Below are 12,643 nucleotides of genomic sequence, written 5' to 3' on the forward strand. Positions count from 1 at the left end.
GTTTTTTTATAGTAAAATGCTTCAATTTTCAAATTGTGGTTAATTTCTAGTGAAAAATCGAATCTATTAGATTAATTTTAAGATATTGTTTATGAATCTATTTATTCCATTTAAAAAAAATGTGGTATTGACTCAAAAGTAATAATAATTATAAAATACGGTTCAAATATATATTATTTTAATAATTAAATACCGATAGTACAATGAATTACATTAATAGTAATATGCCAATATCAATAAACAATTCATGAAAATGTAGTGAGGCTGAGAGACCGTCTTTGCTCAGAATCGTTTTTCGTATACAATGATAATATATCATTGAATTATAATTTAACACATCCATTACAGTGACCAACTCCTAATATATAGCATAGTGATAAATTCTCACATCTCAGAGTATCACGAGAGGATCCATACGTTAACAAGCTCCATTTCCAAAACTATACACATTTATTATTACAACGAGAGATTTATATTTTAATATTATTTTATGATAATCATAAGATCAATAAATAAAAATAAAAATGTATTTTAAAGTAATAATATAAAAATAAGTAAATCGATCTAAGATTGATTGAAAATCCGCTTTAATACCTCTATTCATTATTGGTACGCATTAAATACAACCAAATCAGTTGGTTTGCATACAAATGGTTAAATATTTTTTTAATTTAAGTTTAGTTATGGAAATCCTTATAATAATAATAAATTATCAATAAAAAAAAAAATGGTCGAGTTAATCCATAGATTTTTAAAACGTTTTTCTAAAAATCTCTTAAAAATTTCAATTTAATGTTTTGCTTTTTGTGTAATAAGGTATTGAAAGAATATTAGTATAGGTATATTTAGCATTATAAATTAAAAAATTTTATAGTTCTAAATATATTATTTGTATGAAAATTTTACAACTGTAAAATATTAAAAAAATATTATTAATTTAAATATTATGTAGTATACTAATACAAAGTTGTTATTCTTATGTGAAATAAATCTGAAAATTGCTACTAGTAAAAAGTTATATAATATAAAACATAATATGCTTGTGTTGAATTCATTATTATGATGATGTAACTTAGCATATATTTTAAGAAAAATATACTTGTTATGTCGCTATGACATTCAATGGTACAAAAAATAAATAAAACTTTTCCGTACTGATAAATATTATAATGATACATATTTTCATCTAGCCAGCATAATAATAATTGGGTATTTTGAGTGTTAACTTTCACACAATTTATTCACTGATATGTAATATACGTATACAGTTTGTATAATTGAGGGTTGTAGGCACGTGGGGCCACAGTGTAAAAAAAGTCCTAGACATCCATTTCAAAATAAGTGTAATATATAATCGTACATATAAATAGTAAAGAGTTGTCTACCCCGTTGACTATTGTCATCAATTTCAAGTTCAGTATTTTTTAAATTTTCTACTTATTTAAATTTTGTATAATATATACATATGTATGTATATATATATATATATTATATTTATTTTTACCACTAAAGTTATTAGTTACTATATTAGCTGTTAATACTTTTAGGTTTTTGTTTATGATTAAGTTTTTATCGGAGTGATTTAAAGTTTAAATAAACTCTAAGTCATTAAGTAGATAAAAGTAATTTTTTAATACTTGGTATAATATACGTGTTTGTGCTTAAGCCTTTTAATCACCTTAATGTTTAAAAAAAGTTTTTTAATGTATTTATGAATTTATGATATTTTATTATTCATTAAGGTACCTAGCAATTAATTTAATATAAAAGTACAATAATATTGTAGAGGTGACTTTTTTCAATAATGGAAAAAATAATATTAAATAGGTGCACATTTTATAAAGTAAAAATTATATAATTATACATGTTGCATATTTTTTTCTTTTATCATACATACAAGATTGATTAGTATTTTAAACAAATAAATAAAATGATTAACTTTAACTTAATTTAAATATATATGTTTTAATTTTAATTGATTTACCAATAATTATGGATAATTAATAAGCTTAAATATAATTACCGTAAAAATGGTTCGATAATTTATTTTACAGGCAAATAAATAACTCTTGTGTAGTTAAATGTGATTAATTAAAATTTTGTTGACATTCAAACAAAATATAATTTATAATTATATAGTAGTATTCAATACTATAAACAAAATATTATCTGTTAAATATTAGAATAAAATTATTTGGTATAGTAAATCCCTGTGTTGTTTACTTTTGATATACAGCATAAGACCTCTCAAAAAGGAATTTTTAATGTTCTCATTCAGAGATCTGTCTGTATATTATATTATACATATATATACGTATAATTACACACATAGATAAATAATTTTCGTTCATTATGTTGTATTCCCTTTATGATCATAAACGCGACCTTTGATTTTGAATATTATATTAATTACTTTGAGTATCACGTTACACCTCCTTTTCTTATTAATATAACATCTAATATATACGAAGTACACAGTGAAAGCTGTAATTAACTATTGAGCTATAAACCACTGTTTAAAGTTATTTTGAATAAAAATCATATGATGTAAATAATATTCAAAAATGTTTTTATTTTAATGCAGCGTGACGGTTGAAAATATGAAATACATTATTTAGAATCTTAGATTTTAAGCAAAAATATAATAATCACAAAAACAATATTATTTGATTTTAAGTATATATTTTTTTTTCAGCAATAGCTCTCCTTATAATCAAAAATAATATCAACAATTTTTATAATAATATTATAATGTTACTAGTTTAAATTACAATTTAATAGAATTAACCACGAGTGATATAATTGGGGAGTTGTAAGTTCCTCCACGAGAGTAGCAGGTAAACAAATTACTTACGTTAGTTCTTATAAATGTGAGGTGTTAATTCTGATACGAATATAAAAATAGATGTGTAAGTTTCTATGTACGGTAAAAATGTACGTGTATTAGTTCTTACATGGCAGAAAAAAAAAGTAAAAGTAAGTTCAAATGTATATTAAATGTAAATTTGATAAATAGAATAGGTAATGATAATACAAAATAATAAAAATATATACGTTATAGAAATGTATTACGGATTTTTTTTTTTTTTAATATATGAATTATAGTTTAGTAATAATTAATAAATATGAAATTTGAACTTTTTTTTGTAAGAACTTATATATATATTTTTCTGCCACATACACACATTTTTTACTGTGTAGGAGCTTACATTATATGTACCTGTTTCTATCATTTAAGAACTGACATATTATGTACTTTTTTTTACCTACTAGACCCATAGTTTCCTCAGCCTTCAGGATTTGAACAAATACATAGGTACTTTATATTGTATTGTAATTATTATTATCATTAGTTAATTGTTAAATTGGTCACAACTTACTCGAACTGCAATTCCTGCTTCATAGTATCCTTTATCTGCTGGAATAATGTCCGTGTATCTTAAAAGAGCAACCAACAATTTCACAACCAATGCGTTGAGTGATGATATTTCACCAAAAGCACATCGCATAGCGTATAAATGAGATATGAACATGTACTTGTCGAACTCTTTCCAAATTTCTGAATTTGGTTGATTGATATTCTCTATCTGGAAAATTACTAACTTATAATATATTATTGCTATTGTTTAACGCTATTGTTTTCAAACATTTGAATGAACATTGTGTAACAAGTTAGACAATCTCCAACCATGTCCCATTCATTTTTATAAATGACAATATTATTTTATGTAACACATACATACTAAAATGGCTAGGTATAGGTATAGAGTAAAGCAAATGATGTACATAAAACAAAATATTGGCTATTTTTTGCAAGGGAAGTTAGTCTTGGGTTATGTATTATTTCGAATTTATCCGATGTATGATCAATATTTGTAATTGAAAAATTATAAATTCAATTTTAATTTATTATTTTGAAAACTTAAAACAAAGTTCATAAAAAAATTTACAAAATCAATTGTTTTTAAGTCATTCGTATAAGCAGAATAATAAATTATTAAATACGCCAAGTGAACCACTATATGACACTGTAATTTCAGATTTTAGTTTTATCAATTTAAAAATAATATAGCTCTCAAAGTATTATCATATATTTTGTCATTTAGAAAATAATAATATTTTACTACCCTTACTAACCTACCCTATATGCGTGTTGTTTTTACAAAAATATTAAAGTACTATCAGGCTATTAATTATTATACTGCAAAGTAAATATTAAACTATTTTAAATACACGTGTATTATGTATATATGCCAATTAAACTGGCTAAATAATTATGTAAAAGGTATTACAAAACAGTAAAGTTATAAATTTATTACTGAAACTGTAAATTATTGTATGTTTTGTGTTACATACGAATAATAACAAATAAACTATATGTATTCGAATTCATATTATAACCATACCTATTCAAACATTTTTTAGAAATACTTTTGTCTGAAAAAAATATAGAGATCTAATAAAACGAAAATATGTATTACTGGTATTACCACATAAAGAGTGTAAATTCATAGAATACAAGTCCATACATTTGATGTTGATATTATTATATTATAATCTTTGTATTTTTTGGTTTTTTTTTTTTATTATTCAAATTCAGTTGGATCTGTATTGCGATCGAGATCAATTTGAAAATACATATTGTGAAACAAAGGCATTGAATTATTTATGAACTTTGGGAGATCGAAATTCCCATGGGAATGTGGTCTGTTTTGTAAAGATGGAACCTTTTTACAACGTGCAGCATGATATGTATAGGTATTGTGAACTGCTATCGTTTTAAGACTATATGCAAAACTATTTACATAAACACATTATAATATGTGTTGTAAATTGTAATGATATAATAGACGAAAACATATATTTGAATAAATATTTTGTGTATAGAAAATATTTTAACACGAAGATTTAATTAAATCAACAAGAAAAAACTATACTTACTTAAAACAATTATATTTAAATTCTATATTAAAAAAAATAGGCTCTTAATCTTACAACTTTGATTTGGGGTTTTTCTTTTATTCTATGATATATTTTAACTGAATTCACTTAGATAAAAATTCAGTATTATGTGATACAATGTTTTAAGATATTATCGAATAAGTCTATTGATATTAGTATATATTTTTTAAATGTATTTTGTTTCCTCAAGTTACATTAAAAATAAAAAGATATAAACTAATATCCAAATGTCATAATGTTTTTGATATGGCGTATTATAAGGATATCTAAAAGTATGCCATTAAAAATAAAAACTATTTTATAACAGTATGTTTCAATTTACGATTAATAATAATAAACTAATAGTGATTAAAAATAGATCTTACGAAACAAAATTATGACTTTTAGTATCTTGTTTATACCTTTGATTAAGATTCTAAAATACCTAGGTATTGGTATAGGTAGTTAATTTCTAGAAAAAGTATAATATTAAATTAAAGTAAGAATATAAAGAAATATAAAGTTTTATAAATTAATTTTTTTTTCATAACAATGTACGATTATAAATGAGTTTTAGTAAAAAGTTTCAATTAATGTGAGTTATTCGTGCTTGGACGTTTGTATTGGTTACCTAACTCACTAAAATAAAAAAAAAAATACACTGAAATAAATCAATAGTAATAATTTTTTGTAATGTTGATTTTATACCAATTTGAAAAACATATCTCTCAGTTTGGCCCAGATATCGTAGCTTTCTACTTTGTCCATCTCTCGTTTACTGAATACATCTAATGCTATACGTCTGTATATATTGAAATTCTGAGGAAAGGCTGGTACGTCATACTGTGTATATAAGTTCAATGCTTCAAAAGCATTACCTTCCTGAAAAGGAAATACACATTTTGTTCATTGGTATATAATATATAATGTTAAGTTAGATACATTTTATATTCTTCTCTCACAGCTACATAAAATTTAATATTATTCCAATTATTTAATCAAAATTATCACTAAATAAAATTATAACTAATAGCCATTGCTACCAGTTTTTTTCGAGATTGATACAAAAAATAATAATAACTTATAAATTATAATAAGTTAACCAATATATTATTATGCGTTTTAATTATAAATAATCATAAATCCATCAATATAATATAAAGATACAAAAAATGATTTTATTAGTAATATCATTGATTATAGAATATTCTATAATTAATGGTAATATTTTAAAAACGTATAGTATCATAATATTTTAAATTTAGTTTTCCTTATTTTAGTATTTTACTATTTAATACATAATATATATTTTTATTATTTTTGAAATATTGTAATGTTTTATTTTATTTATATATTTTTCAAAATAATATACTTATATGATATTATTTTGTTATTTTATAAACAGTAAAGCAAAAATTAACTGGATTGGGTATTACTTCGGTAGACATGTATGACTATAGCACTATAGAATAAGTTTAATTTCAACCTAATTTACCCTAAGCAAGTCTGTGGCATATAGCGCAATATATTTGTGAAGAACGACTTGTCCGTGTGGTCGAGCGACGTCTAAGCATTTAGACCATTTGCCCTGGGCTGATAACATGTCCAGCGCCTCTTCCACGTCCATGTCAGCCAACAATTGTTCTGGTTTTCCTTCCCTTTTAAGACTGTCTTTATAACACTCCGAAACATATCTCTCAAATCTGAAAATCAAATTATGCGTTTCGTTTAATTTATTTTTATGATAAAATTAATTTAACAGTTGTTTTTTTTGATTGTAATTCAATTTATTTTAAATTGAAAAATAAAATAAAATTAGAAATTAATTACATTTGTGTTTGATGCTATAATAATAGCTATAGTCTCGACTCTTGAAACATGCTAAACATTTGTCTGAAATGTATACATCATACTTATATTTCCAAACATTTAAGTCTTGTAAGATTTACATTATTGCTAATTATTGTGAATGTTAAAATTAAAAATGTACCAAAATATGTTTTATTTAAAGAATGATATACTTCTGTAATAACATTTATCAATATAACATTTTAGAACGTAATTTTATGTCATTATAATAATGCTCGTAATATCAAAATATGTTATTTTTACCCTACATTTTTTTTTATAGCTATTTATATTAATAAACTGATTTAATAAAGATAGGTATGTATTATATTTTATAATTTTATTAAATTGTGTGGTATATAGTTTGCATCGATAGTTGAAGTTCATTGAAAACACATTGACATTTTGACGGATTAAAGGTAATTAACGTATCAATAAAATTGATTCAACTTACGAAGAATCTAATTCAGAAGATAGTTTTCTGGCTTTAGACCAATAATCACCAGCAATGAAAGCATCTATTGCCTCTTTCATCATATCTGCACTTACAAATACTTTAGCTGCCAATAAGTATTCTTCGTATTCTATTAAACGCGGTCCTGTAAAAAATCGTTTAGTAGTGATTCCAATAATTCTTACACAAATAACTAAAAAAAATACCTGCATTTTATTAATAAATTTGTTATAAAATAACCTTACATATTTAATAATAAAATAGGATAAAAATATATTGTAATAGTTTAATATAGAGTATTTACTTGTTATATTAATTTTCTGCTTATATTTTTAAAGTATTGATTTAAAAAATGGTTTTTTTTTTTTTTATTATAAAAATGTAAAGTAAATAATATACAATTGAAATATAAAAAATAAATAATTATACTTTTTATTGTGTATTGCTATTAGATTAACTGAATACAATTTTAGTTTTGTTACCAAATAATAGCAATTCAATCCAAATTACTTCACTAAATATCGGTGTATTATTATTCTACACTTCAGCACATAATATCGTGTATATTATTATACTCTGGTAAATAATAATACAAACACTGAAATATGGCATTACAATATCGATTATTAACTATAGAGACGACTTTTTTTTTTTATTATTATCTGAAATATTTATTTATCGGACTTTTCTCCTTCAGATATTATCGTTGACACATCTTTTTGTCTTTAGTTATTAAACAACCAACCCAACAATATTAGTATAATAAATCCCTTTTATGTATTCAATATTAGTCCATCGAATTTGAATACCAATACAATTTACTGAAAACATTACTATGTAAAATTATATTATATTTAATTTAATTATGGTATAAAACATAACGAATAAACAAGCATTGTTCCAGAAAACTGTATCAAATCATGTATACATTTTATACATTAACAACTCTTTATTATTAAAGAGTGGAATTATCGTTATTATATTATTGTTTGAACTAACCATAAAACAATTTTACAGTTGTTTTATACAGATTTCAGGCAAAAATACAAGTATTATTTGTATATCTATAATAATATTACTTTGAATGTTTAACACTGACTGACACTTCCAAACGAATTGCCATCCTTCCGCCACTTTGTACACGGTCGCTATCAGCTGGCAGCTCGTCGAAAATTAAATTATTATAGCTGACCCGTACAAAGCTTTCACACATTATAACTAGTACGTTTAACTGAATTATAAAAAGTGGTAATCTGTCATTTTGCTGATGTAATCCAATAAGATTAACGTTATTAAATCTTCAATTTATTTCCATTAATATGTATCGAAAAAGCTTTATTTCAAGCTAGAAAATCTCCAGAAGAGGCAGTGAAGGTACCATGTAATAAATTGCGTGTCAAAATCGATATAGAAAATATTCATCATTCTCTTTTGTAATTTCTAGCATTGGAAAAGGATAATGGGATTAATGATAACACTCAATTTATTTTACGAAGAGAAGACGGTGTTTCAATGAAGTTTATATTAAAATATTAAATTACTCGTTAGCTGAATATAAATTGTATGATATTGTGTTCGTTTGAACGAGTGAAAATAATAATAATATATTTACCTAATTGTTGTATTTATATTTATATTGAAATACATTTAAATTAGCGACGTTTTAACATTTAAGTACATATTTTACTATGTGTAATTTAAACGATGATAAACTTCACAATTTAAACCATAAAATTCTATAATCGAAAATTTCATAGTTCATACAGTATGTGATAGAGAAAATAAAATTAAAAAAAACTCATAATACAACCTTTCGGAACTTACCTAACTTTTTAGCAGCGTCCACACACTCTTCACCGTCCAAGTATTTTAATGTCATTCGCGTCGCTTCGTTGAGCGTTTTTGATATAATACGGTCGTCCTTACAGTTGGTTGAAGTGACCTTTTCACACATATAAATATCTATTAATACAGTCAATGGATAAAATTCAAAGAGATAACTCAATTGGAAAAATTCTCAAATTTTTGCTTTTGTTGAATATTCTCATACAACAATATATTTTTATCAAATATTTTCAGAAACTAAAAATGTTTTTTATATGTATGATAGTGTTTTATTATATATATATACACACACACACACACACATATTTATATAATATAATGCATAGTATTATGTAGGTATACTTGAATTAATTCTACGTGTTTAAAAAGTTCATAGTTGGTAATTAATTTAAGAATACATTTTTTTGTTTGTTTTATACTCCATTGGGTCAATGAAAAAAAAAAAACAAAAAACAAATAAAATGGACTATGAACTCGTTATGTTGCTTAACATAATAATGGCGTTGGTATGAAAGTATGATGCATTCAAAAACATTTTAGAAAAAGTTTTTACCAAAATATTTACTATAGGAAATTAAAGAAAATAAAATCAATATTTACATATTATTCTAACTAACTAAATTATATTTTATAATACCTGTACTACAATAGAGTGACACAATTAATGTAAAACGGTTTTTTTTGAGTATAGTCACCTTAAGCAAACAATCCACAGCCGTTTTGAACTCGCCATTTTGCTCCCACTGGCTGGCTTGCACGAATAGACTGTTAATGTCTCTGGTCACTCTAGCTCCGCATTCCCTGTCGTATTCTGCTTGCACCTGGTCTACTTTGGCCGGCAAGTATTCTCGACACGATTTCAATGCTTCTACCCACATCCCTTTTTCCTGTAACACCATTAAAAATTTCACACACATTTTTGTTTTGTTTGTATAGTGTAGTATAGAATCTATACTATTAATATCTTTTGAAACATAGTTTATCTAAATACCTATATTATTGTTTGGTAGATATTAGTTATTACGCTAATTACAATTGTATTTGCAGTTATGTACACAATCAGTGTTACTAAGACACTAAAATTATAAGATAAAAATAAATTAAAAGAGAGAAAATAATCTAACCAAATTTAAAACATTTATACCTACTATGTAGGTATAGACTATAGACATAGGAACGTTAACGATCAACGGGCCCCAAGAGATAGGCATTAAATGAAATATTCTAATGAACAAGTTAATTTAATGACTAAAATAATTTTTATTTACATTTTATTCATAAATTCATCTAATAAAGTTAAAAGATACCTTACTTCTCATGTCACGTAAAATATATTAACCTTTAATCGAGGTTTCATATTTTACCTTGTAATGATAATTATATTTAAAGTTATATCTGCTTGATCAGAGTTAAATTTAAAAGATAAAAATACTAAGCAATATTAAATTTGTGAAGATTAAAATATAGCATTTTTTTTTTTTTTAATATTTTTTTATTCAAATTTAATTCTGTATATTTATTTAGATTTATAATTAATATATATATTTATATATATTTAAGTGAAAAACTAAGATCCATAATAATTGTTATGAAAACAATTACCTATGTTAAATATATGCTATTATTATATAAATACATTAAAAAATAATTATAATTATATATATTTGTTATACTTCATTATTTATTAATCCAAAATTTATTATGAAAGTGCTACTATAAGAAAAATAGGTTTTACATTTTTTGCTAAAGAAATAAAATAAATTTAGTTTAAAGTTACATCAAAATTGGTAATTCCTACAACTGTATCTGTTAAACTGATAAATATACGTTACAACAAATATATCTAAATAAAACTTTCAACGCCATTTCAGTTTCACATAACTTATATTTTATAGATTATACAGGTATATGTAATATATATAAATTGTTTTATAATATACACACTTGTATTTTCAGTTAAAAAATTGTTTTAGTAATGAGTTTGTCAGGTCATTAAGCATTAATTTTTGCTTTATGTTTCAGTGAAAATTCATTAATAATAATTATTTTTAAACGCTTCAATGATTATATATGATGTTTTTTAGTCGAAGATTTAATAGATCAGTATTTAAAATATTTTATTATATTCTGAATTGTTTTAAATGTTCGTATTAAAATAATAAAGAAAGTAGGTATAAAATTGTTAGTGTTACATATAAATTATGAGAGTTATATAATTTAAATTTTAAATTTTCAACTAAATCCGACTAATGGTTTATAATAAGTAATTAGTTATAATAGTTATGTTTGGATATATTTATGTTTGGATATATAGATATGCCAAATTTTCAAATAAATATACGATTAGGTACATTATTGTCACTGGTGCAAAATTAGAACTGTTATTTACCCATTTATGGTAGATATAATATACATAGCTCTATATATTATAAATAAAATCACCTAGTATATTATAAAATATGTATATATATTTTTTGATAACGTAATTTATTATGTAAAATAATGTTTAAAATGTTCATTTTATTTTAGATGGCGTTTTCAGTCGTTAATTAAAGCTTTCGATTCACTTTTAAAAAAAAGTACACTTCAAAATATTATAATTAATTAGCATTAAGTTAACAAAACATTTTTAACGTACTATTTTTATTAAATAAATTAAAAATCTATGTATACAGGAAGATTCAAAATGTATGTTACTTTTTTATCATAAAATTTGTTGATTTTATATATTTTGCAATATTTTAAGACGACTATCACGAATTAGCTTTTAAAATCAAACGTGAATGTGTACTTTTTTGCAGAATTAATGTAAAAAAAATTGATAAATATTAATTAATATTATTGAATAACATGGGTTAATGCAAAAATCTACGCTTAAGGTGATTTAAAAATTTTAGAAATATTGAAATTATTGCGTGTTAACCACACGTGTGATAGGCAATAATATAATTATTCATTACTCGACTAATGCTTTTTTATAATTCATTTTTTGTTTAATTTGTTAATCTTAATTAACTGGGTATTATAAATTATAACGTAATTTGTCTATCAAAACAATTAATCTTAAACGTCTGCACAGAGTAACTGCTATAAGAAAATAATATTATGACAATTGATAATCGATCCAACGGATTTATTTGTTGACCACACTAAATGCATTAAAGCGTCTTTCAGGTGAAATATCTGCTAAATGTGGCACTGAAAAATACGTTTTTTATTTTACGAATTACACTAGGACTATTTTTTTACTGTGTACCCAATCATATGTATAGCTCATTCGTTTCTGTTGATTTATTAACGGATGCTTACATAAACATTATATTTATGTGTCGCTTGGTTTAAAAAAATAAACAATGCAATACGTTTTTAGGACAAAATATAAAATATCGATTGTAAAACTAGCAAATTATATTGCTTTAGACAAAAAGATTATTTAATATTTTGTTTATGTTCCTAGTGTAAAATATAGTGCTGCAATAGTTTGCTGTTATATTAATTTACACTTAAATATTAGTAGTCAGATTTGAATTTATAACCACTACCACTTAAAATATA

General features: G+C 23.4%; 1 protein-coding gene across 3 annotated transcripts in view; it reads right to left on the bottom strand.

Annotated features, from left to right (window-relative positions):
• The window catches only part of LOC114121297 (intraflagellar transport protein 172 homolog), an 84,996-nt gene that overhangs the window by 13,230 nt on the left and 59,123 nt on the right, over positions 1 to 12,643 (bottom strand). For 2 of the 3 annotated variants that reach the window (XM_027983559.2, XM_027983561.2), the window contains 6 exons: positions 9,784 to 9,975; positions 9,068 to 9,185; positions 7,244 to 7,388; positions 6,437 to 6,644; positions 5,650 to 5,823; positions 3,381 to 3,587 (listed from right to left, as the gene is read on the bottom strand). In XM_027983559.2, the coding sequence (XP_027839360.1) occupies positions 3,381 to 3,587; positions 5,650 to 5,823; positions 6,437 to 6,644; positions 7,244 to 7,388; positions 9,068 to 9,185; positions 9,784 to 9,975 (1,044 nt within the window). Of the gene's footprint in view, positions 1 to 3,380; positions 3,588 to 5,649; positions 5,824 to 6,436; positions 6,645 to 6,771; positions 6,835 to 7,243; positions 7,389 to 9,067; positions 9,186 to 9,783; positions 9,976 to 12,643 lie in introns of those variants that run through there. The other variant, XM_050207648.1, reaches the window with a different exon arrangement.

The sequence above is a fragment of the Aphis gossypii genome, chromosome 1 (genome assembly GCF_020184175.1).
Source record: "Aphis gossypii isolate Hap1 chromosome 1, ASM2018417v2, whole genome shotgun sequence".
Taxonomy (NCBI): domain Eukaryota; kingdom Metazoa; phylum Arthropoda; class Insecta; order Hemiptera; family Aphididae; genus Aphis; species Aphis gossypii.